The 23,725-nt window shown below is 46.3% G+C and overlaps 1 protein-coding gene across 4 annotated transcripts in view; it reads left to right on the forward strand.

The window, feature by feature from the left end:
• The window catches only part of PMEPA1 (prostate transmembrane protein, androgen induced 1), a 44,108-nt gene extending 34,149 nt beyond the window's left edge, over positions 1-9,959 (forward strand). For 2 of the 4 annotated variants that reach the window (XM_031506558.3, XM_021553608.4), the window contains 2 exons: positions 4,469-4,522; positions 4,614-9,959. In XM_031506558.3, the coding sequence (XP_031362418.1) occupies positions 4,469-4,522; positions 4,614-5,171 (612 nt within the window). In that variant the 3' untranslated portion in view covers positions 5,172-9,959. The remainder of the gene's footprint in view (positions 1-4,468; positions 4,523-4,613) is intronic. The other 2 variants (XM_021553607.3, XM_085558289.1) reach the window with 2 other exon arrangements.
• Positions 9,960-23,725: the final 13,766 nt, after the last annotated feature.

A 23,725-nucleotide genomic window follows, 5' to 3' on the forward strand; every position in this document is an offset into this window, starting at 1 on the left:
GAGCTCTGGCTGTGATCCCAACTCGGGGTCTGTCCTCACTGTAGTGGGATGGGAGTGCTGGGAATGCCTGATCCCACGGGATGCCTGATCCCACGTTAAACCAGCTGGTGTGAGGGTGGAGATGGCTCAGGCACCTCCCTGCTTTGGGGCTCAGAGCCCAGCTCCCCACACATATCCCAGCTCCACCCAGAAATCTTACGTTCCTCTTACGGTCCCATGCACACATTGCAGCAGCAGAGTGTGGGCATCCGAGCACATGAGTTATTTAAAATAGCAGAAACATTGTTTTCCCATTTTCGGATTCTTTCACTGTATTATCATGTCCAGAATGTTTTACCTGCACCATGCCAAATGTGTCGTTTTACATTTTCAAAGCAAAGTTCATCTCAAGCCCTCTTTATTTTAATACAGTAATTTCTGTTTTCTTAAGTGGCCTGCTTTTTATTTTTTTTAAAAAGAGTTCAGAAGGCTAACATGGAAATAAAAGAGAAAATCACATGGAGATTGACCAAAAATTTCAAATGAATGAAAAATTGACTCTTTAAAAAACAATTCCTTTTCCCCCCTTTATTGTTTTTTTTTTCTATTTTAAATTTTACCAAGCCAAAGTTTCCAGCCATTTTTTGGCTCTGTTACTTATTCAGCCTTCAGACACATCAGTGATTGCTTTTCAGCAGTGTTTGACCTCTGTGCCTCTGCTCAACCCCAGTGAGGATGTGGAGTCTTCAATACGTTTTTTGGAGCTAAGGAAAGAAATAGGAATGTATAATTTTGGGTTTTTGGGGTTTTTTTCCCCATCTTTATGGTTGTTCCCCTGTACATGCTGTGCATGCAGCACTGATGGAGTGGCAGCAGAGATTCCCTGTGGTACCAGCACCCTCCTGATGGGACAGAGCTCGTTACAGGAGGATCCAGCATCATAAAGACTTAAAAGGCAGCACCTTTCGTGTCTGTCCGTGGAAAACAGTCTGAAGGAGGGCTGAGCCTGGCAGGCAGAGGCCACACTGGGCTGGATGCTGGTTGATGCAATCCATTAAACTTGCACTGAACTTTTTAAATCCCAAACTTCATTTTGGTGTCATGACCGCAGACGGGCACCGGAGCTGCATTCGCGCTTTTCATCTGCTGAAATATTAAAGCAGTTCATCCCATGGTCAGGATGCTGCTGGGTCTGCTGGAGTTGTCCTTTTTTGTTGCTGCAGCTCAAAAATTACAGCTGAAGGAGAAATTAATTTCCCTAAAGGGTTTTTTAATGCGGCTCTCACTGGCAAGCAGTTTTTGTATTACTTCTTGTGTTTCTCCATTACCATTCTTGCTGTACTTAAACTCCTGTCTCCTCATGACAAGTACCTTCTATTTTCTAGAACTAAGAATATTTAAGAAATGCTACTGATAACTTTTCTTCCTTTTAAAATGGCACTTTCTCTGCACCACTGTAACTGTGATATCCCACTCCCCCAAGAAAAAGTACCTTTGTGTCCCCCAAAATAGAAAATGAGTCTTCCTGAAGGTTCAGAGACTTAATTTGTACCATGCAGCCTTACAGAGAAAATTCTCTGACATCACTAAAACAAGTAGTTCTAAAAAAAGTTGGAGATTGATGTCTAAAAAGACATTTAAAAGAAATTTTAGGTTCTGCAGCAAGTTCTGCAATACTTGCAGAGGCTTTTACAGCTGTGTTGCTCACCAGACAGCAGAATCTCACCTTTCATTTCAGAAACCTATGGCTTTCTAGGCTGCTCATTGTTGAGATGGACTCAAGTCCTAAATATTCTGAAAATCAGGGTGGGTGAGGAGAGGCTGAAGATCTGCAGTGATGTTGCTCCTGCAGTTTTGCTTGGCTCAGTGGGGCCGTGGAGCCATCCCAGGGCCAAAGTAAAGGCTAAAAGCAGGGATGTATCCTGTCCCTTAGGCTTTTCCCTCCTCTGACTACTGATTTCCAGCACTTTTAATCTTGCTATGGAGTTTTTAGGGCAGCTGTGCTGCTCCCCAGATGAGTTTCATGGTCGTGTGAGAGGCAGGGTTGGTTGGTGCTGGGGTCCTGGGAGAGGTGGGTAGTAAGGGCTGCAGAAATCCAGCTCCTACAGAAAATAGGTCTCCTGTCTGCTCCTCCTCTCTCTGCACATCCCATTTGAATGCTGTTTCTGCTGGTTTGCTACTCTTGCATCCACGTGCTGCCCCGGGCATCGTTCCTGGACCTCATGTGCACAAACAGATGAATGGTGTGTGAGCCAGAGCTTTGATTCCAAACACACGGGCAGGAGGATCTCGTTGAGGCTCTGGGTGCGTGGGCACTTAGGGGTAGGGCATGTTTGGGGTGCAGCAGCCCTGCCCATCACCTGCCACGGTGGGATGTCCCAGCTTGAGCCTGGCAGGGCTGGGAAGCACCAGGAATCTCACCAGCCACCCTCGTGGGAGCTGGCTGACATCACTCCCAGGAAAGGGGGGAGCAGATGGGATATTGCCATGGCACTGCCCACTGCCAAGTTAAATATAAAACATCTAGCAGAAGGCAGCGGGGTACTCGCTGCTCAGGAAGTCTGCCACGGGGGCACGGCAAAGCAAACACAATTTTGGGAGTGCTTCCCGCTCCTGCCCACTGCTTCGGAGTCCTTTGGGATGAGGTGACAGGCTGGCAGCGCCTGTGGTGGCACTGGAAATCCTCCCGGGGCCTTTGGTGGTAGTGCCTGGGCACAGGGTTGGAGGGGAGGATTTGTCCTGTGGCAGATGCAGTTCCTCTTGGATCTTTTGGCCCTCCCTGCAGGCAAGAATTCCATGTAAAATGGACCAGACTAAACAGCCCATGCCTGTGTAAACAATTGCATGTTGGAGTCTCGAGGTCTGGAATGAAGCAGGGTTGGTTGTCTTGCTCGGGAAGGGCCATGGGGCTGCAGCTCAGCCAGCACCTTCCTCAGCTGGCTTTTCACCTCTGCTCCAAGGAGGTGCTCCTGAAAAAGCCATGGAGAAGGGGGAAGACTCTGGGCAGTCTCATTTCCATTTAAATCGCTGTTTTCCTTGCACTGGCACCAGCCCTGCCTTGAGGTTTGTGTGCAGAGCTGAGCTTCAAATCCCAGAACCTGATGGATTCTCTCTGTACCTGATACCAGGTGCTATGCCAAAGGAGAAAATACATTTCAGCATTGGGGAAAAATGAGAAAACAGGAGGGTGGGGGGATATAATGTGTTGTTTCTCTGGAGATTTTAATGTGGTGCTGGTGTGCTGTGTTTGGGGCAGGTAGAGAAATAGGAGTTCTCATAGGAGAAAGGTGTGTGGTTTCCTCAGACCAGCCTCTCAGTGCAACACTTCAAGGGAAAAAAGGGGTTTCTTTTTCCCTTGGCTTTTTTTTTTTTTCCCCACTGGTGCTAAATACTTCTGCCTGTGCCTGGCTTACTAGTGCCAGAACTGGAGATTCACCTGCAAGGAACTGGGAAGTTCCAAGTTATAATTACAAGCCTTCTGGCTGTTTTCCTCCAGCTCTGCCTGCCAGAGGGATGTTGCTATATGTGAATATTAGTAATATTTAAATATTGCAGTTCCTAAGGCAAAAAAAGTCTGGGGTGAACTGTGCGTGCTCAGAGTATCACCAGCAGATGGGAAGAACCTTTGTTTGTTTGTTTTGATCATGAATTGTAAACTAGTCTCAGGGTTTGGGGGAAATTGTGGCTTCACCATGCCTTGGGGTTGTTGGCACTGAGGTTTGGATCTCAGGACAGGGTGATGCTTGCAGTGTAAGAAAGCCTCTACACTTCAGTCCCTCAGTCTTGTTTAAGACAAGGACCACTGACTCTTTGGGGAAAAATACTCTGAAATCATCCTGTTGCTACAGGGTTTTTTTTGTTGTTGTTTTTTTTTAGCCAAATCAAAATTAGGCTTAACATTTGGTTATTCACTTATTATCTTTATTTTCCCATGATGTCCGTGGTTGTGAGCATCAGAATGTGGGTGTGAAGAGGGTTTTTTTCTGTTGGTTTTTGTTGGTTTTTTCTTGAGTTGTTTTTTTTTTTTTTTTAATCTTGTCATTATTTCATGGAGCGTTTTTTGATGTCTTGTGAATCACCCACGGCTCATGGATCACAAATGGAAAAATACTCCTCTGGCATGTTTGAACCAGGGAAAGAACCCTGCTGGGGGTGTGGGGGTGGGAGGGGGGAAGTCTGCAAATGGGAGAGGGCTGTTTGGCGGTGGTGTTCTCATCCTTCAGTCTGCAAACGGTCCATTAGATGGAGGCTGAGGTGCGAGGGGAGGGAGGTTTTGCTCAGAGGGGCTGTTTCAGTGGTGGTGTGGCAACACTTGAGCGCGTATGCCCGGCGCACATGATGGAGATGCTGGTTGGACTCGGTGCAGACGGGGCAGGAACACGTTGGTGGCGGTGTCTTCTCCGGGTGACACCTGGCACAAGCTGTTTGCAGAAGGAGCTTACGCCCCTGCCATCACTCACCCCGGCCTCTCTTCTCCTTTCCCACGCAGGAGGGAAGCCTGTGGCCTTCGGAAAGCACCGTGTCGGGGACCGGCATAACCGAGGTGAGGGCGCCGCGGGCGCCGCCGCCCGTCCCGCCGTGCCGCCGTGCCGCCGGGCCACCTCTCACCCTCTTTCCTCTGCTCTCCCTTCCAGCAGCAGATCTACACCCCGCGGCCCAGCGAGCGCCTGGCAGTGCCCTCCTTCCTGCAGCGGGACCGCTTCAACCGCTTCCAGCCCACGTACCCGTACCTGCAGCACGAGATCGACCTGCCGCCCACCATCTCGCTGTCGGACGGCGAGGAGCCCCCGCCCTACCAGGGACCCTGCACGCTGCAGCTGCGCGACCCCGAGCAGCAGATGGAGCTCAACAGGGAGTCCGTGCGGGCCCCCCCAAACAGAACCATCTTCGACAGTGACTTGATAGATAACTCCGTGTTCGGGGGGCCCTGCCCGCCCAGCAGTAACTCTGGCATCAGTGCCACCTGCTACGGCAGCAGCGGCAGGATGGAGGGGCCGCCACCCACCTACAGCGAGGTGATCGGCCACTACCCCGGCTCCACCTTCTACCAGCACCAGCAGAACAACAACGGGGTGCCCCCCATCTTGGAGGGCAGCAGACTCCATCCCTCACAGATCAATGGCCTTGAGAGCACAACGACGACGACGGCGTGGAACAAAGAGAAAGAGAAACAAAAAGGGCATCCCTTTTAAAAAAAAAAAAAAGAAAAAAGAAAAAAGGAAAAATGAAAAGAGAAAAAAGGCAAGAAAGTAAATTAAACACTCTGCACTTCTCACTAAAAGAAAAAGGAGAGAGAGAGAGAGAGTTGAGGAAGATGAGCAAAGAAAAAAAAATGAAGCCCTTCCCCATCTCTCCGTGTATAAATATTTACTTGTTATGTCTGGTCTGAATGCACAAGCCTACCAAGCTTGCAAAAACATTTCTTTATTGAGCTGTGTCTAGACGTTTAAAAAGGAAAAAAATTCAACTGTAGTCTTTTTTTTTTTTGTTTGTTTCTAGTTGGGCTGTGTGTGAATGCTTTTTTTTTTGTTTGTTTATTTCACTTATCTTTAAAAACAAAATATTTGCACAAAAACCATTTTGTTTAAAGATCTGCAATATAAATATATAAATATATATTAAAAATAAGAGAAAGTGTATGTGTAAGGAGCAGACGTATTTTTGTATTAGAAGAGGCCTATTCAAAAAAAAACAAAAAGTTGTTTTCTGAACTAGAAGAAAAATGGCAATTTTTTGAGTGCCAACTCAAAAAGCATGTATTACATTGTAAAAAAACAAAAAACAAAAAAAAATCGAAAGCAGGGGTTTAGAGTTATTTATATAAATGTTGAAATTTTGCACTATTTTTTAATATAAATATGTCAGTGCTTGTGTTGGTCAAAGCCTCTATCATGTCTACCATGAACCTGTTAAGGGATCTATGTGGAAGTGAAGAACAAAGTAGCTGGAAGGGGAGGAGGATCGCTGGAGTGGAGATGCCAGCCCTGGGAGGAGCGGTGAGCGAGACTGCAGCTTATGCAAATCCTTAATTTCCAGAGTCTCAGCGCGTGGCCGCCGACAGCCACAGCTTTTATACATTCCCTACAAAGCAAGAGGAGTTGGTGTGTGTCTGTCTGTCATCCGGTAGGATTATTGGAGTAACAAGGTAAAATGAAAACTCCCTGCTTCCCGCAGTCAGGAATGACTGAAGCAGGCAAAAATTACTTGATTTTTTTTTTTCTTTTTTTTTTTTTTCTTTTTTTTTTTTTGGACAACCTCTAACTTTTTGGAGGGGAGGGTGGTGGGGGTTGAGAATAAACTTCTGTGTCTGAAGGAACAAAAGTGTATTTTGGTTTATTTCTTTCCATGTTCAACTGAAGGTTGCTGTTGGAGCCAAAGCGGTGGTTGTGGAAGTCCTCGTGAGGAACTGGTAGCGCACCCACTGGCTGCCCTTCAGCTGGGTTTAAATGTCTCGTTGATAGGACGAGGTGGAAAGTGTGGTGGTGGTGAACATCATTTTCATTTTGTTTCAACCTCCCAAACCTCAATTTGGGATAAACGGGCGCAGCCGTGTCCCGCGGCGCCGCCGTCCCTGGTTGTCGCTATTTTTCATGTTTGTTATCCAGCTAAAGAGGCACCAGGTACAGTAGATGGAAATGAATCTACTCCTGTGTTGTATTAATTAAAGGCTACAAAAATAATGCTTAAGGCTTTAGAAGCAACCCCCCTTACCTCTTCTGGGACATCCTCCCCCCAGGTCCCGCCGCCCTCCCGCCGCCGCGCGTGGTTTATTGGTGCGCGTGGTTTATTCCTCTTGGTTTCAGAAGCGCTTTGTCTTGCTCTGCTCTTGTTTACATTTTCTGTCACCTCGCTGTCTGGTAGGGGCCTCACCCTCGTGGTGAATCTGTAGGTGACCGAGTGAGTGAGGGGGAAACCTGAGAGAGCGAGGGGGAGAAGGCAAAAGGGAAAAATCCCGTTGTGGGTCCGGTCTCTCCGAGCGTGAGGAAGGGTCGGTAGGGAGCCACAGAGAGCGAGGATTTTACAAGGGGGTGTGATTTGATTTCCTGCAGGATGCTATCTAGTAGAGTGACATAAATGAAAGATATAAAGGCAATAACTATTGTTTTTAAGCAACTTTTTTATTACTTGAAAAAGAAAAAAAAAACGTAACCATGAGAACGGTTTTGAAGTTCTGACCATTTGAACAATATTTATATATATTTTAAAGAAGATGATGAATAGCTGAACTTGAAGTTTGATCATTATTTTTTTTGCTTTTTGCTTTTTGTTTTGATTTCTGCCTAGAACTAGTCCTGTACCTTCTCAATACTTCAGACTGCTTTTCCACAGTTCTTGAAATCTTCATAGTTTTACAGTCACATAACCTAAATTTTGATGACCTAAAAAGAAAAAAAAAACAAAAACAGAAACAAAAACAAAAAAAAAAGAAAAGCCACAAAAAATAAAGTAATGCAAAGGAATAAATCTAGTTTGTCGTGAAAGGTACAAAACTGGTGAATTTGTACGAGTTTTTACAATGTATCTTTCCTTTATGTAACATGTCTATTTAGTGCCTTATTAAACAAACAGTAACCCTCCCTTATTAGAGAGGGGGACACAAAATCATCGTTAGCATTAACCAGCGTCTGGTCTCTTGCTCCTTTGGACCTTGCATTCACTTTTCCAGTCCCTTTTTCCCGGAGCAGCTCCCTGTGCCTGGCCACACCTGCTGCTCCCTTGGCCGCTGCTCTGCTCCGACTGTTCTTAGGGAACTTGAACACGTTTTATGCACATTATCCTACCCAGGGAGGTAGGAATCTGTGGTGGATATTGTAAACGAGATACCAACCAAAAGAGAAAGCGAAATATAATATCTACTGCCCTCTTGAGCCAAAATGTGTGAATAGTGTTGTTGGGGTTGGGTGTTTTGTTTTGTTTTGTTTTGTTTTTTGGGGGGGTGGGGGTGTGTTCAGTAATCTGAACTAGTTTTGTTTGCTATTAAAAAAATACGGTTACCTCAGCAGATTTTGGGTGGAATATGCATCACATGTTTAAAACTGAGCAGTGAGTAAAGAGGTGGTGTGGGGACCAGAGGTTGTTAAGAAACAAGATTGTCTTGTCACAGGGTGTCACCCGGCCACCAAACCCCGCGGAAAAGTCAAGGAAGTGGGCAGGGGCTGGATAGGCACAGAGGGGTAGTGGGAGAGGGTCTGAAGATGCAGTGCAATTGAACCCAGCTCTCATGCTTGAAAGTCCTCAAAATTTCAACCAATTCTCTTTTCCCCCTTTTTTTTTCTCCTCCTTCCCCAGTCCTCTCCCAGTGTGAGCTTTTATTTGTCTAATGTCACACCCAGCTCTGCGGTTGAGCGATCAGTTTGTTGAGTTCCTGGGTCCAGGTTCATTTACCTCTTTCTCTAGTTTGGGGAGCTTAATGAGTGTGAAATGGGGTGGCTCATCAACACCAAATTTCTGTTGCAAATGATGCCTTTCAGCCCATCCATGCACAAACCCCAAGCTGCCACCTTTCCCTGGGCTGCTGCAGCTCCAGTGAGGAGAGCCCCAGGCCCCAGGCAGTGGGAGCTCCTCAGCAGAACTCACTTGTTACCTTTTCTCTTTCTTCTGTCTCTTTGCAGTCCTGAGAACTGTGTATTTCAAGTGCAGATACCAGGTCTGGGGCCCAGATCCACTCCAAGTTCTGAATGGGTGTTTAGAAATAATGGTCTGTTCCTTTTTTTTTAATTATTATTATTGTTGTTGTTATTGTTATTATTATTATTACACTATTTAATGTTACTTTTTGCCTCGGGGTCCATTTCCTCCCCATTCCCACGTCCCAAATTGCCACCAAGGCAGGGAATTTGCTTTGCACACCCTTGCTGATGCCCCGTTCCCTCTGGCCTTGGTGCAGCTCAGTGGAGAGCGGTGCTAGAGTGTCCTGCAGCTGCCAGCACAGAGATTCAGGCCCCTTAAAAGTGATTTATTTTAAAAGAAATACAGAAGAATCAAAGCACTGCTAATGCTTAGCAACCTCATGTCCTAGCCTGCCTTTTTGCTCTGAGTTTTAAGTCGCGTTAGCTTTAAAAGGGGTTGTTGATCTTACAGAGTTTCTTAGCTTACAGTACAGCAAACAGCATCCTAAAAGTGCCCCCAAACCCCACTGGCCTGCAGTGGGAAGGTGGCTTTGTCGATTCTGGTGGGGTGGAAGGATGGGTTTCATTTGGGGCTGTCACTGTCAAACACGTGTTCCCTTCACAACCCTTGGTTACACCGGTTTGGAGACTCAGCTTTACTAATCCAGCGTGTTGTTTCCATAAGTGTTACAAAATTCATTCTGTCTTAAGTGGGGTCTAAGGAAATCCAATTGCTTTCTGGAGAATCACCCTTTTGTATGTGTATTGAATTATAAAATTGCACTAACTGCTATTTTAAAAAAAAAATTTAAAAATCAAAGCCCAGTGTTTTTCCTAAGGATTGGGAAAAGACTGAATCAGATGTGTAGCATTAACAGTGCTAGACCAGAACAGAATGAATTTTAATCTCTTCTGTCTCTGAACTGCTCAGAGATTTTCTGTGTACAACACAAAGCTACAAAAAAAAAACCACAAAAAGAAGTTTTCCAGAAACTGCGCTTCAAATTTTTGCTGTACTATAGAAGCTCATGAAGGACAACATTAAAGTCCTAATTTGCCTGCCTTATAGACACATTTCATTGTATTAATATTTTCTTAAACTTCCAGTTGCATTGTGTTGGCTTTGGAGTTTGTTATAGGCAGTCCTGTATCTTGAGTTCTGTTCAATTTAAACTTATGTAAACTATTGACAGCACATGCAATGCAGTACTTATCTATATTTTGCTGTTTTAGTATGAATATGTACTCTGATGCCAATTTACAAAAATCTGTTGTAAACGCTTCTTGTGTACCAGTAACCGATAGTGGCAATTATATGTCATTCTAAAAGCTGCAATACTTATACAATAAATTTTACAATACTTTGGAAAATTTGCCTTCACCTTTTGCTTTGTTACCCCCCCAAAAAAAAAAAAAAAAAAAAAAAAAAATCAGGGTTTGTCAACACAATGTAATTTCAATTTTCCTATTTTCTTCTGGAATGTTGGAAAATGAATCTGCTCGGTTTTGGATATTTGTGTGGGTTCCCCCCTTCCTCGTTCTGAACCACGGCCCCACCTGTGCGTTGTCCCGTGGAGCTGTGGCTGGTTCCTGGTGCAGTCGCCCGCTCCGTGTGCGTGTGTGCAGGTGCAGCTCTTCCTTGGAGCAGTTTGGGTGGCACAGCTCCAGCCCCAGAAGGATCCCTCCTGCTCTGCCCAACACTCGGGTCCTGCCTTTCAGCCGAGAGCGTCACTGATGGTCGGAAGGTCTTAACTTGAATAACGTCAATCAACAAGAACTGCACAGATTGACTCAAATCCTAAGCACAGAGAATTTGTGTGTGACTTTTTCTTTTTTTTTTTTTTTTTCCTTTCTGAAACTGTGGTCAAATTGCAGTGATCACATTAAAGCGATTGAAAACTTGACTGTTTGCAGGGGGTTTTCTTTTGTGTGTCTGAAGGATGGATGTCCTGTAGATTCACCCAGACCTCGGGTTTCCCCCTGGGGCTAAGGGATGTGTAGTCATTAAAATCATTAATCCCTGGGGTTTGCTGCCAGCTCTGCCCCAAGCCCTTGTGTCACTGTAAGACACGTGAAAGCACGACGCGAGCCACCTGCTATTTGCAAGGTAAAGATAAAAGTTTATTCTCTGACTCCAACTTTTATACTTTCCCAAAGGTGACATTGGATTGGAGAGTGAATGGGCCACCTCTCCAAAGACATTGGACAAACCACTAGTACATCAAGTTTCTCCACCCCCATAAAAGAATGTAAACAATATGTTGTTTACAGAAATTGTGTGGGAAAGTTCTCCAACAGAATGTAAACTCAGAAGGCTTTAGAAAATCTTAAGAATCAGGGTGACACCCTTGGTTTCCCCAGCCCTTCTCTCTGGCTGGTCACAAACCTCTGTTTCAGGTGGCAGCACTCATTAAAAAAGTTAAAAGTGTAAAAGGGTTAAAAAAAAAGATTAAAATGTCAAAATTTTTTAAAAAAGTTAAAAGTAGCCCCTGGCTTTGACAAGCAGCTCCTCCAGCTGCTTTGGATGGGCAAGTGGTGGACACTTGGCTTTGATTTGGGCTCGAGGAGCTGCTGTGGGCTTCAGCAGGATGCTGGGGTGCTCTGCCCATGCAGTTATTGCAGCACAGCCCCAGGCTGGTGGTCAGCTGGGAGAACATCTCTGGTGAGGAATAAAAGCAGTTAACTGCAGCCCAGGGAGGAGAACCCCAAACCCACCCCTGGGGTCCGGTTCTGGAAGCGTGCCGCTCACCTCCTGCTTGTGGGTTGGTTTGTGGGGTTCCTGGTGTCCCCTGTGCATTGCTGCTGGAAAGACACCCCAGGGTGAAACAGTGCTGGAAAGCAGCTGGCCATGGTTGGAGCACTTTTCCCTGTGGTAGGAAGTCAGATGATTTTAAGGCTGTGCCAATGCTGTGACCCCAGCGCTGGCGTGAGCAGCTCCAAACCCTTTTTCCCATCTCATGCCCAAAGAAATGCCAAAACACAAAATTGCTGAGAGCAGGCAATGCTCCTGCCCCAACCCTGGAATCACAAATACCCATGTGGAATGCATCCACCTTGCCCCAGGCATGGTGAGGCAGGGAAAGGGCTGGGTTTGGTTTAAAGTGCTGTTTCGAAATTACATTTTTGGAATCACAGCTGAATCCAACATCTTCCCACAGAAAAAGAGAACTCAGCTGAAACCACATTTTCCAAAAGGGATTTTTTTTAAATGACAAAAAAAAAAAAAAAAGAAATCAAGTTCAACCAGTGCAGTGCGTGGGAATGGGCAGAGGTAGCTGTTACTTAGCTACCTTTCCATGTCTGTTGAGGAGATCTGGGGACACTGCAGCACCACTGATTGGTAAAAGATTATTTTTAAATTTTGGGTTTTGGTCGGGTTTTTTTCAGCTCACTGGGAGAAACAATTTTGCGATTTTTGGAAACCACAGGTGGCAAAGCCTTTGATTTTAAAGAGATTTCTTTGCTGCAAGTTGGAATGGGGATGAAGAAATCAGGTTGAGATTTTCCCTGTGCTTCCAGCATCGAAGCCCTTCTTGCAGCACTTGTGGGCCTCCATGGTGCACTGGCTGGAAGGTGCAAATTACAGCTGCAGAGAATGTAAACCTCATACATAGAAGCACTTTTTTTTTCTTTTCTTTTTTTTTTGTTCATCTGTCTCCATATTTTCCCTATTCATCCTGACCCAGTCTTCCTCTCTGCTGCTGCCTCTGCCATCCTTGGGGAGTCCTGCTCCTGCTCTCCTGGCAGATAATTCATTGCTGGGCTCATGCCTGTGTTTAATCAGGTTTGTGCCCTCAGGGCATGAAGCAAAACCCCTCTGGGGCTTGTCCAGATCTAACCCTGGTGCTCGGGATGGTGCCACCAGTGACTCCCTCCCAGGAAGGACAGGGATGGTTTGGGGTGCTTTGGGGTGGGGAGGGTGTGAAACCTGGCCTCAGCCTCTTGCTTTTTAGCCTGCTCAAGCTGCATTTCCCTGGGCTGATTTATTGGAGGTTTTTTCTCCATGCTGTGCAGGCAGAGCCCTGTCTCACCACTGAGGGAGGGGAAGCCTTGACCAGGGATAGAAACCCTGAGTAAAGTGGCTGGAAACAGATTCTCCCTGCAGTGATGGGTTTCACTGAGATTTCTTAGGAAAGCAGCGTGCTCTCACAGGGATCCTGCTGTTGACTTTCCCAACTGTAACGGGAATTCACTCCAAACACTTGCTGCTATCCCAAAAAAAAAAAAAAATTAAAAAAAAAAAAATAAATTCCCTCTGCTATGGCATACAGCAGGGCTGTGTAACAGTATTAGTAGCAAAAGAGCAGACAGGAGAGAAGAGGAAATAATTACTGCCCAAAGGTCCCTTCATTTAAGGTCTGATGGGGTCCAAACTGATTCCCCCTCCCTCTTTCCCTGCTCAAGAGCCCTGCAGCCAGCTCTCCCCTCTCCCTGGGAGACTCAGGGGCTTTGCTCAGGGACAGGCAGGAGGGCAGCTGGCCCAGCTGGGGATGTGGCCCAGGTGGGCACGATTTTGCCATGGCCCAGGAGGCAAATTTAAGCAGCTCCAGGGAAGGTGGAAATTTGTTCTGGGGGTTTCTCTGCTCGTCAGAGCTACAGGAGGTTTTGTAGTCTTTCCTGACCAGGTTTCTAAAGCTGCCTGGGTGATGTGAAGAAAAGTCAAGCCCTCTGAAACAGCAGCCACCTTTTTCTTTTGAGTTGAGATTGGGATTTAAGGCCTTTTTAAGGGTGCTCAAAAATGGGTTTTTGTGGGTCTCAGATTCAGTCAAAGAGAGAAACATAAAGTTTCTAGCCAGGCAGAAGCCTGGGAAAAGCTAGAGAAAAATGTAAATAATTCTTTATCTCTCTTGTTGTTCACATCATTTATGGTTAAGTTCTATCATTGTGTGTCAAGCACTTTACACCAATGGTATAAGTTATTTTCACTTCAAAACCAATAAAGTTAGTCCTCACAAAGCTCTATATAAAAAAAGCAGTATATTTTAAATAAACCAAAGTTTTACTCTCACAACCTTCTAAGTCAAAGTCTTTTCATTCCCATCCTACCTTAACAGCAACAGGTTTTAGGCTGTGCTGGAGCCACACACTGCTCAAACTGTAGGTGTACTTTCTTCCTCTGTGGCTGACAGCCCATTGATGGTGGTAGCTCCAGGTCCTCCTGCCTGGCTGCTGCTCCCCTGGGGAACCTGTCCTGCCTGAGCAGGGCTTGCAGTCTGCTGGAGATTATCCCTGTGCCAGCCAGCAGCTCAGGCTGGTGGCTGCACCCCTGTGGAGTTTTCTCCCTGTCCTCTGCCCATGCAGAGCCTGTTCTCAGGTAGGACTGAAAGGTGCATAAATGAAATGTAGAGCTTTGGCTGACCAGGCTGGTGGCTCTGCTCTTGGCAGAGGAGAGGTGACATAGAACCCTCCCTGCAGTGAGCCTGGAGTGGGGTTTGCAATGCAGAAAAGGGGGGGAGCATTCAGTGCAGGATTCACCAGTTGTGAGCTCCCTGTGGCTCTTCATTCCCCCCTTGCTCCGTCCTGAATCACTTCAAATGCACACGCTTGCCTTGGGATTGATTGCTATCAGCAGCAGTAAATCACAATCACAGCAGCCAGTGGGGAGTTTTGGGTGCCAGTCAAAATGCAGCTGCTCAGAGTATTTATCTCTGGGAAGGCAGGGAACCTGGACACTGAACAATTAGATCAGCGTGGCTCTGTGAAGCTGCATTTGATTAAGAGAGTAACTGCAGTACAAAGTTATTGCTTGGTGTTGCTGTGCATTGCTAATAGCAGCCTGGCTTTACAGACAGAGAGGCTGGAGATGGGAGCACAAAACCCCTCTGTGCATGGCTCCCCAGGCAGCAGCAGGCTCCCAGCCTGTCCCTCCTGCTGATCAGGCACAGAAAGGAGAGAAGAGGTGGCCTTTGCAGCAGTGCAAGGGTGGCACAGATGTCCTGCCTTGTTTTCTCATGCCACAGGAGCTCCTGTGCAAATTCAAAGCCTGTAAGATGGGCACACCTGAGCCCCAGGCAGTCCCTGCAGTGTCCCAGGTGGGAATTCCCAGTTTGCCACTTAGGCTTGGCCTCAGCTCCAAGACAGCACCACTGAATCCACATCTCCAGGAGCAGAGCAGCCAGCTGCCCCTCTGCACCAGGCCTTCACAGATTTCTACTCTTCCCTATTTCTACTAGTCAGAATTCTACTATTCAGATAGAATAGCACTACAGAATCTACTTCACAGATTTCTACTATTCCCATTAAGGTGGGAATTAAGCATCCAATGCCCAGCTCTAAAATAGTCATGCAAGCACCCAGTCCTGCAAGAGCAGCCCCTTCTGGGCGCTTGGTGGTGTTTTGGGGAGGGTCTCTGCAGGGATCAGCAGACTGGTGTGAGTGTGAGGAGGAAGCTGGGTTAGGTTTAATTTGGGATCAGTGCACACCAGGGGCTTTCCCAGGGAAGATGATAAGCTTCAAGCACAGCTTTGCTCCAGACAATTCATTAATGTGCCCACACAGATTTTTTTTCCTTGAATCTCAAACCCAGGCTCTGCAAGGTTCAGATGGGCAGAACCAGGTTAACAAAAAAATGTTGAATGACCCTGGTGGGCCCCGCTGCCTCTCTCATCTCTGTTTTTCTCTTGGGAGCTGCTGTTTCTCTTTGCTCTGCTGAGCAGGTCTGTTGATTTTCCTTTCTGAGGAGGAAAGCCTGAGGTTCTCCAAGAGCCTGGCCATGGTTCCCTGCTCCCAGGGCAGCCCTTCTGTGGGCATGCAGGAGCCTGAGCTAAATATAAGCTGTGCAGGGGAAAACAGGGGGAGTTGGAGGAGGTTGAGCGAGAGGATCTGTTTATTTTCCCTCTGATCTCTCAGCCCTGTTATGTTTTATTGCTTTACAAACAGGAGGCCTGGAACGCTTCCTTCCCTCTTGTGCCAGTGCAAGGTCAGCTGGGTGCATAATTCCTGCACTTGAAGGAAAATATACCAAAAATACCAACTATTTACAGTAATGTTGTACGAGTGGCATGAAACTGGAACTCTATTTACTTTCTCCAGGCCAGGTTTTACTGTCAATGCCTAAATAAGCTATTTATATAAACAATTTCTATGTATTTTCTCAGCACCTGGATGCACTTCCACCCTGCTGATGAGTAACCTGTGGCAGAAGAGCAACTTTGATTGCAGAAAACCCCTCTGGAGGGTGCTTTAGGTGCAGTGGATCTCAAGGAAGGTGAGGCACCTCCAGCACATTTGTTCCTTTCTCTGCAGAAGGATGTGGTGCCCATAGCCTGGCAATGCTTCAAATGAAACCCATTTTGGGGTGCGTGGTGTTTGAGTAGCTCTGTCAGAGAACAAAGGGGCAGGACCAAGGAATGTAACAGAGATTCCTCATGCTGTAGAAAAGGCTAGTGTGAGGTAAGGCTTTAAGGAAGCAGACTAACTCAAAAAAATGTGTTCAAGTTTACTCAGCTCTTCCCATTCGTCAGAACATGCCCAAGTCCTCAGTGAGGTTCCAGCTCGGAACTGAGATCCTGGACTGAGTCATCAGCAAATGTAACTTGTGAGTAATTGCTGGAAGCAAATGTCAGCTTGGAAAATGGGCTTTATCTCTTCTCTGAAAGTTCTGGTTTATGGGAAAAGGCAGTGGTTTTCCTTTCATGCTCTGGCTTTCAGTTCCCTGCGTGGGTAAAAGCTCAGCCGCGCGTCGCTGCCGGCGTGGGGGAGTTTGGCACCCCAGGACACTGCTCATTGCTGCTTTCTGTCCTGCCCCTCAGCTTCTGCACTGCCCTCAGGCCTTGGGCAAATGGGACAAATGTCATCCAGCACAGGTGCATGTTGCTTGTACAGAAATGCTGCATTGTCAGACTGACACAGAAAAATCCCTGCCCGAACCTGGGGCCCTGCATCCTGCTGCTCTCCATCCCCTCTGCTCCTGGGTCCCTGTGAGCCCAGGACTTGGCCATGGCTTGAGGCCAAGGTCCAGCTGCCCAAACAGCCCTGCCCCAGCCCTGTCCCAAGGTTTCCTGGCAAACCCAGGGCTGACACTTCCCACCACTGGGATCCCCAACCTGTCTTTCCTGGATATTCTCATTTCTCCTCCAGATCTGGCTGAGATACAGGGTGACAGGCTAGAACTCGAGTGGAATCAAAATTGCATTTTAATTGTAAACATTTGTCCAGAAATTAATGTTTCTGAACTAATGTTTCTCTCCAACCAGTGTGTTCAGAAACAAATGACTTTCACTAATTGATTTTCCCCTGTATAACGGGAATTGTACACGTAGAAATTCAACCATGCATAATTGAAAATCCCCCTCTTTCAGCAGGTATCCACATCATCACTCAACTGGTGTGTGTGCTTGTCCTCTGGCAGATATCACCTAGGAGTCACATGGCTGGCTGGAGGGGGCTAATTTCTCAAATTTTTGTTCCTTGTGCTGGATTAAACATTGAAAATCACTATAAACAGGCTTCCATATTGAATAAATTTGCTCATAATCCCAAACATGTACAATGAGGGAATATTACTGATGTCTTCCTCCTTTGGTGTACTTTATAGCTCCACACCTCTGAGATCAGTAATGCCATTTGTCCCAGTATATAAACCAGTTTTGAGCAACTTCCAGGAGCCTTTCAGCAGCTGGTGCAGTGAAGGCAGAAGGGACTGGGCTCTGAAGCCTTTGGCTCTGCTGTGCCAAGCCAAAGCTGCCCCAGGACCCTCGCAGGGAGCTGAGAGCCCGGGGAGAGGGAGCAGAGGGGAGAAGTGAGTGTAAAATCAGTTGTGAGAGTGCAAGGCTGTGATTCACTGCTTCTCTCAAGGGGCAGGGGAGATCTTGCCCTGCTGCAAACCAGCTCCTGAGGTGACAGCAGATCTCAGTCACTCCAGGAGGGTGAGGAGCAAGTCCTGCTCGCAGCTGGGTGTGTAAATGGGTGTTTTAGGGGAGCTGTGGGGTCAGTGTGATGCTATTAATCAAGTTTGCCTGCTCCAGTAACACCCACAATGGGTCCCAGCAGTGCTTTACAGGAGCACCCTGGGGTGCTTTGACCTCTGGTACCATCAGCCTTAACAGGCAAAACTCATCAAGGTTTGTTCAAAAGTAATTTTGCACCATGGCGTCGGTTGAGGAGTAGATAATCAGGTTTTATTTATTGATTTGTTTGTTAATAAAGCTGTATAACAAAGGATTTAATCATTCCAGTGGTATTGAATGTAATGGGCTTGCAATAATTAATGCCACCACTAATGGAGGATTGGAGTTTTGCCTTAATTATATCATTAAGACACATTTCATGCATTTAATTGTTTCTGTAAAATGACAGCCAACCTCTCCTGCCTCATATTTCCCATTTCCAGATTCAATTACTTCCCATGCAAGGGCAACCTGCTAGTAATGGCCTCTCACAGTTTTTGCTTTCCAGGGGAAATCAAGTGGGTTTTGGTTAGATATGCCAATACTTTTCAGGTTAGCAAAGCTTTTACGTGTTGTTTGTCAATGTTAGTGATGAACAGATGCACTGAACTCTCCCTTCCTCCTTGCTGGCCTGGATTTAATGAAAAATAGGTGTGGGGGAAGGGGAAAAATGTGTCAAGACAGAACAAGCAGGTTAAAAATCAGTCCCAGGCTTTATCACATGCCCTGCTGCACCTGTGGGAGGTTAAGTTTGGGTAAAACACACCATGTCTGATCCAAAATCAGGACTCTTGGAATCAGCAACTGCAGCCTCTCGGGGATGATGCTGTGATCCTTCTCGTGGGACACCACCCGTCAGGAGGCTCAGGGCTCCTTGCAAAGCTCCCTGCTTGTTCTTTAGAAATAAGTTTGTGTCTGTAAGGCCAGAATCAGTCACCCAGCAAGCCCAGGCTGCTGAAGAGGCTTCTCAGAGATGTGTGAATTCAGTGAGGTCCATTGTGCTCCAAAGCAGGGCCCAGAGCCCTGGCATGGTGATGCACATGGCTTTGTTTGGGATGAGTAAATACAGTTTTCACTGGACAGGAATTTATAGTCATGTCTGCAGCTCCCAGCTGCTCAGGGGGGTGGGAGTGGTGTGTTTCTCTAGTTTGTGCCTTCTCTGACTGCAGCTCTTTCCCAAATCTGTAATCATTGCTGCATAACTACATAAAGGCAAAAATCAGGGTGAGGATGGTAGGAAATGGGACTCTCTGCTGCAATACAGAAAATATTAAGTTGCCTTGAGGGTCATCACTGCTGGATTTTGGACCATCTGAGATAAGCCAAAACCTCCCCAAATGCCATCCAGGTGGCTTTTTGCAAGGCAAAGCCAGCAGGCCACAGCTGGAATGTCACAAAAAGCAGGTAAAGCAAGTGGGGGAATGCAAGTGGATTGTGCAGACAGCAGGGTGGGAGCTCCATGCCAGGGAGCAGACTCAGCAACTGGTGAATACTTTAAAAGCCTTTCCAAATTGTTCCTGCAGCACTGACTGTGGGAAGCATTTGGGAGCAGGCTTTTATTGTAAACACAGGTGAACCCAATGGGAAGAAATGACAATGTCTGACTCAATTCAGAAGGCTGAATGATTTCTTTATTATAACTCTGCTAAAATACATTAATATGCTATATAAAAGGAGGATACTAAAACTGCATACTGCTTTCTCTGACTCTAACTCTAACACAACTCGTGACCCTCTCTGAGAACCCAGCCCAAGGTGGGTTGCATTGGCCACCAGGCTCAAACAATCCTCACCAGAATCCAACCAAGCACTCACTCCAGGTAAACAATTCTCCAAACACATTCCACATGGGAAAAACAAGGAGCAGAAATAGAAATTTTCTCTTTCATTTCTCTCTGTGCACCTCTATGAAAAATCTTGAGAGGGAGAGAAATGTGCTTGCCACAGGCTTTTGCTGCCAGACTGTGACCACGCTCCTTGACCTCAGTTCAGTTCTCTATTGGAGCCCAGGGGGAATGAAGTCAACTGTGCTTTCCCTCTCCTTCCTTCCCATCCTTTCTTGCTTGGTGTATGAAGGAGCTGAAGCTGGCCAAGGCACAAATCCCACCCAGCCCTTGCTGGTTTTTGCCCTGGGGGATCTGCAGGAGAGGTGGAGGAGCCCCGTGGGCTGTGCAGACACAGAGGGGGATCCCCCACCAGGAACGTCCTGCTGGGTGTGCTGCACATCTGCTTTGCCACTGGCCTGCTGGGAACCTTGAGCAAGAAGCTTCACCTGTCTCTCACCTGTCCTAAAAGTGATGGGGGGCATTCAGGCACCACGTCCTGGTTGCATAAAGCCCACTGGGGAAAATCACTGAGACACCAGATACAAAAAAAATCCAGATAAGAGGTGTGAGAAGCACTGATTTCCACTGTACAAAGCAGTGCAATACCATCTCACATCTTTCTACAAGGAAACTGAATTTCCAGTTCAATTTTGCGTATAGATTCTGTGGCTGGAGTGTTTCATCAATAGATACCTTCCCTTCCCAGCCCCCTGTGATTGTTAGTAACAAATTTATGTTGTGTTTCATTTCAGGTTGTCCAACAAAACTGAGCACCATTAATTGTCATTCTTGGAATAAACCAGCAACATAATTTATCAATGTGGCAATAACAGTAATGTTTGTATTTCCCAGTGTTGAAACACTTGGATTGGAGATGACAGCATTATAATTGAAAATAATGGTAATTATCTGTCTGCAAACCTGTTTTGTTGCTACGCTCAATATCTTCTTTGAAACCAGTCATGAACAGAAGTCACCACAAGCAACAATAAACTAAAAAGTAATTTTCCTAGAGACTGGTGCACTGCATCTGTTGTGTGGGAAATAACTCTCCTTTTTCTTTTGTTTAGGATTCCAAAATGGTCTGTGGATAGAGAATTTCAAATCAATACCATCCGGAAAAATCAACTGCTTCTATTTAGCCGAATTTGAAATGTTATATGGTAATATGAGTGTTTTGAATATATGGATATATATGTATGTACACCTTGAGATCATCCATATGTAAACAAGACACCTGCTGTATCAAGATGAAGAAGGAAACTTCAGCATAATTCTTCATGCTTTCCTAGTGAAAATTGCCAAATACATGTTGTGAAGTGTGGGCAACATATTGAGTTGGGTATGAGCTGAGCAGTGCCTGAGCCCAAGGAGCAGCATTTCCTCCTGGCATCAGGGCCCTGGGCAGGGGCTCAGACAGGTCTCACCCAGCCCCAGCAAATTTTGGTTGGAGCAGGCTTAAATTTGAATACTAAAATATATTTAAACTCATTTCCTGGAAAATACTGTTCCAGGGCAGGGCAGGGATGCTTTGGGCTGTGTTTTGTGCACATTCCCTTTTTTATTGCTGGTTCCAAGCAGTAATCCCACTTTTGCATTGCCAGCTGAGACACCAAACCCTGCTCCAGCTGGACAGGGGAGCCACGGAGCAGCACCTCTGCAGAGCATCACCCGTGCAAGCAAGAACCAAATGAGAATTTTGGACCCTTCCAGTGTGGATTTGGGGCAGGAGGAGACAGGCAAGAGCTCTGAAGGTGACAGCCCACAGCTGCACCCGGGGAGGGACACTGGGTGTCAGGGTGGGGTCCATGCAGCCATTTACCACCTTCTCCTTGGATCCTCATTTCACTGGGAGCTATTGAATCATTCCCTTGTGAACTAGTTTCTGTTGTCCTTATTAACCAAGGATTGATTAATTATTAATTAAGTAACTCAGGCTACTTATTAATTCAACTTGTTAATTAAGTATAGGATACTAATGAGGCAGCTTGTTAATTGAGTTGTCAGGGGGAAGTGGAGGAGTTTTTTTCTGCCCAGTTCCTGTAGCAGAGCCAGAAATGTGGCTCCGTGTGGGGACATTGGTCATGGGAGCTTCCTGAGTGGGGTCAGGCAGTCACAGCTTGGGAGATCTTTATTTACATTTATTCCTTTCTATTGTCAGCCCAAAACAACCTTTCAAGAAGAGACTCCAGGACTTGCAGCCCAATTGTGGGAATCCAGGGCATCCCTCTGGCTGCCCTGGGACCCTGGCGGGGTCAGAACCCCGCTGGACAGAGCCCCCAGAGACACTGGCTGTGATCTCTGTCCATGCAAAAGAGTTTTCAGTCTTACAGGATGAATCACAAGCTCTGACTGTTTGATATAAGTCATAATTAAGTGTGGCATGGGTGCAAAAGTAAAATTTTAGGATTCTAGATGAGGGGTCCAAAGGGGACAAGATGGAGGAAATTGGGTATGCCTTGTCCTTTTTCTCCTTCTTCATGCCCTCCATGTGTCACTGGGGTGTTGGCATTTTTCTGTTGGCTCAGGCTGGGGACACACTGTCCAACGTAGGTGACAGATATTGGCACGTTCTTGTAAATCCAGCCCAGGGAGTTTCTGGTATTTAATGTTTGTCACATCCCACTGAGGGCAGAGCCCCACACGCTGCCCTGCAGGACAGAGCTGGGCAGGGCAGCAGAACATGTGAGAGATCAACAGAATAAACAACCTGGAAACCAGCACAGACCAATTATGGCTTCTGCTTTGGCAGGGGGGCTGAAAGAGACTTTCTACAATCTCAGGATCATCAGTAGCACAAATTCCAACACCCAATATTTCAGTGCTATGGGCAGGACCAAGTGGGGTAGGCATGGACATGACCTGGAGCTGTGGGGATGATGGACAGCAGTGGCTGCCTGCTTTCCTCGCTCTTAATGAGATGCACAAATGGGAATTTTGCTCCTTGAAATGCCTTTAGGCTAAGACAAGAAAGCTCTGCAATCTACAGACAACAAGAGCAGGAGCTGAGGAGCTCCAGAGCCTTTGCAGGGAGTGAGAGCCACACTGGATTACCCTGGGTCTGGCCCAGCCCTGCTCTTTGGTTTGCAGGATCAGGCCAGGATCCATGAGGATGGAGCTGCTGTGAGGACAAACTCCTGCAGCCCCCACAGCATCTCCCTCTGCATTAGTGCCAGGTGGTCAGAACTGGGATGCTGATTTCAGGATGTTTGCTCTGGAAAGTTTGCTGATGTGCCATTTCTTGTTGCCAGCAAGGCTCCAGTATCAGTGGTTTGTTCCACTGCAAATGCCATTCCCCAGGCGAGCTGAAAATAAAACCATTTCTAATCACTTCTGAAAGTTTCTGAAAAGAACTGGGGGAGGGGGAGAGCTAATGAGGAAAACACACCGCTTTAGAAACAGGAGAGCATTCCCTGAAGTCAACAGAATAAAAAAAAATTCTTTTTGAATATTCATTTCTACTGAGATTTTCTATCGCTATAATTAATTTGTCACAAATACCCTGACAAAGCAGTTCTGGTGGAGTGATGAAGGCTACAGGCAGAGGTTTACTTAGCCTCTTTTGAAGGAAAATAACTAGCTATCAAATAACTTTAAACTCCTAAAGCTTTTCTGGCTTGATCCTGCTTTCATTAAAGAATGCCACTTGGCTTTGAAGACATTTAAAGCTTTTGAAAAATTGTTATATGGATTTATTTTTGGGTTATTCAGTCCCCTTCTGGTGCATTGGTGTATTATTCACTTTGAGAGGCGTTAGCTATTTGTTTTCTCTTCATGGAGAGGGACACAACAAAGCCTTTAAAGCACCCATGGAGCCATTCAGGCTCAGCTCTGCTGGTTTCCCTTTCCTTCCTGCCCTAACTCGGGATCCTCTGCACCTTTACCCAAAATAAAAGATTTCTGACAGCAGCCCAAGAGCAAATCAATGCTGAATGTCTTGAATGTACAGACTCTGCCTCCCCAGGCTGGATCAGGATCCCTGCTGGGTCAGTGTGGAGAATTAAAGTTCCTCTTTTTTCTTTCTACCCCAAATTTCTGCACAATGACAGGACATCCTTGCAGGACCCAGCAACTGACTCAAAGCAGCAGAAATATTTGTGTGATGGGAGAAGGATGAGGCCTGACTCTGTAATCATTCCTCACCCCAAGGAGCACCTGTTCAATCAGATTGCTCATGTAAGGAAACTTTCATTGACATGAGTAATCATGGCAGATTCTGGCCCTGAGTTATTACATGAAACCATCTCAGGCTCAGGAGAAAGCTGCATGACTCAGACCTAGCTTTAAAAAATAAAAGTTTTAAATCCCAAGTTAGGATGTGCCATTTGGCTCCTGCTGAAGTTGGTCTAAAAAGGCAGCACTGAATAATAAAAAAGATCAAGCTTTTGATGTTAAATTGCATGTTCAAGCATAAAATCCAGCC

This window comes from Lonchura striata, chromosome 20 (assembly GCF_050655825.1).
Source record: "Lonchura striata isolate lonStrDom1 chromosome 20, ASM5065582v1, whole genome shotgun sequence".
Classification (NCBI taxonomy): domain Eukaryota; kingdom Metazoa; phylum Chordata; class Aves; order Passeriformes; family Estrildidae; genus Lonchura; species Lonchura striata.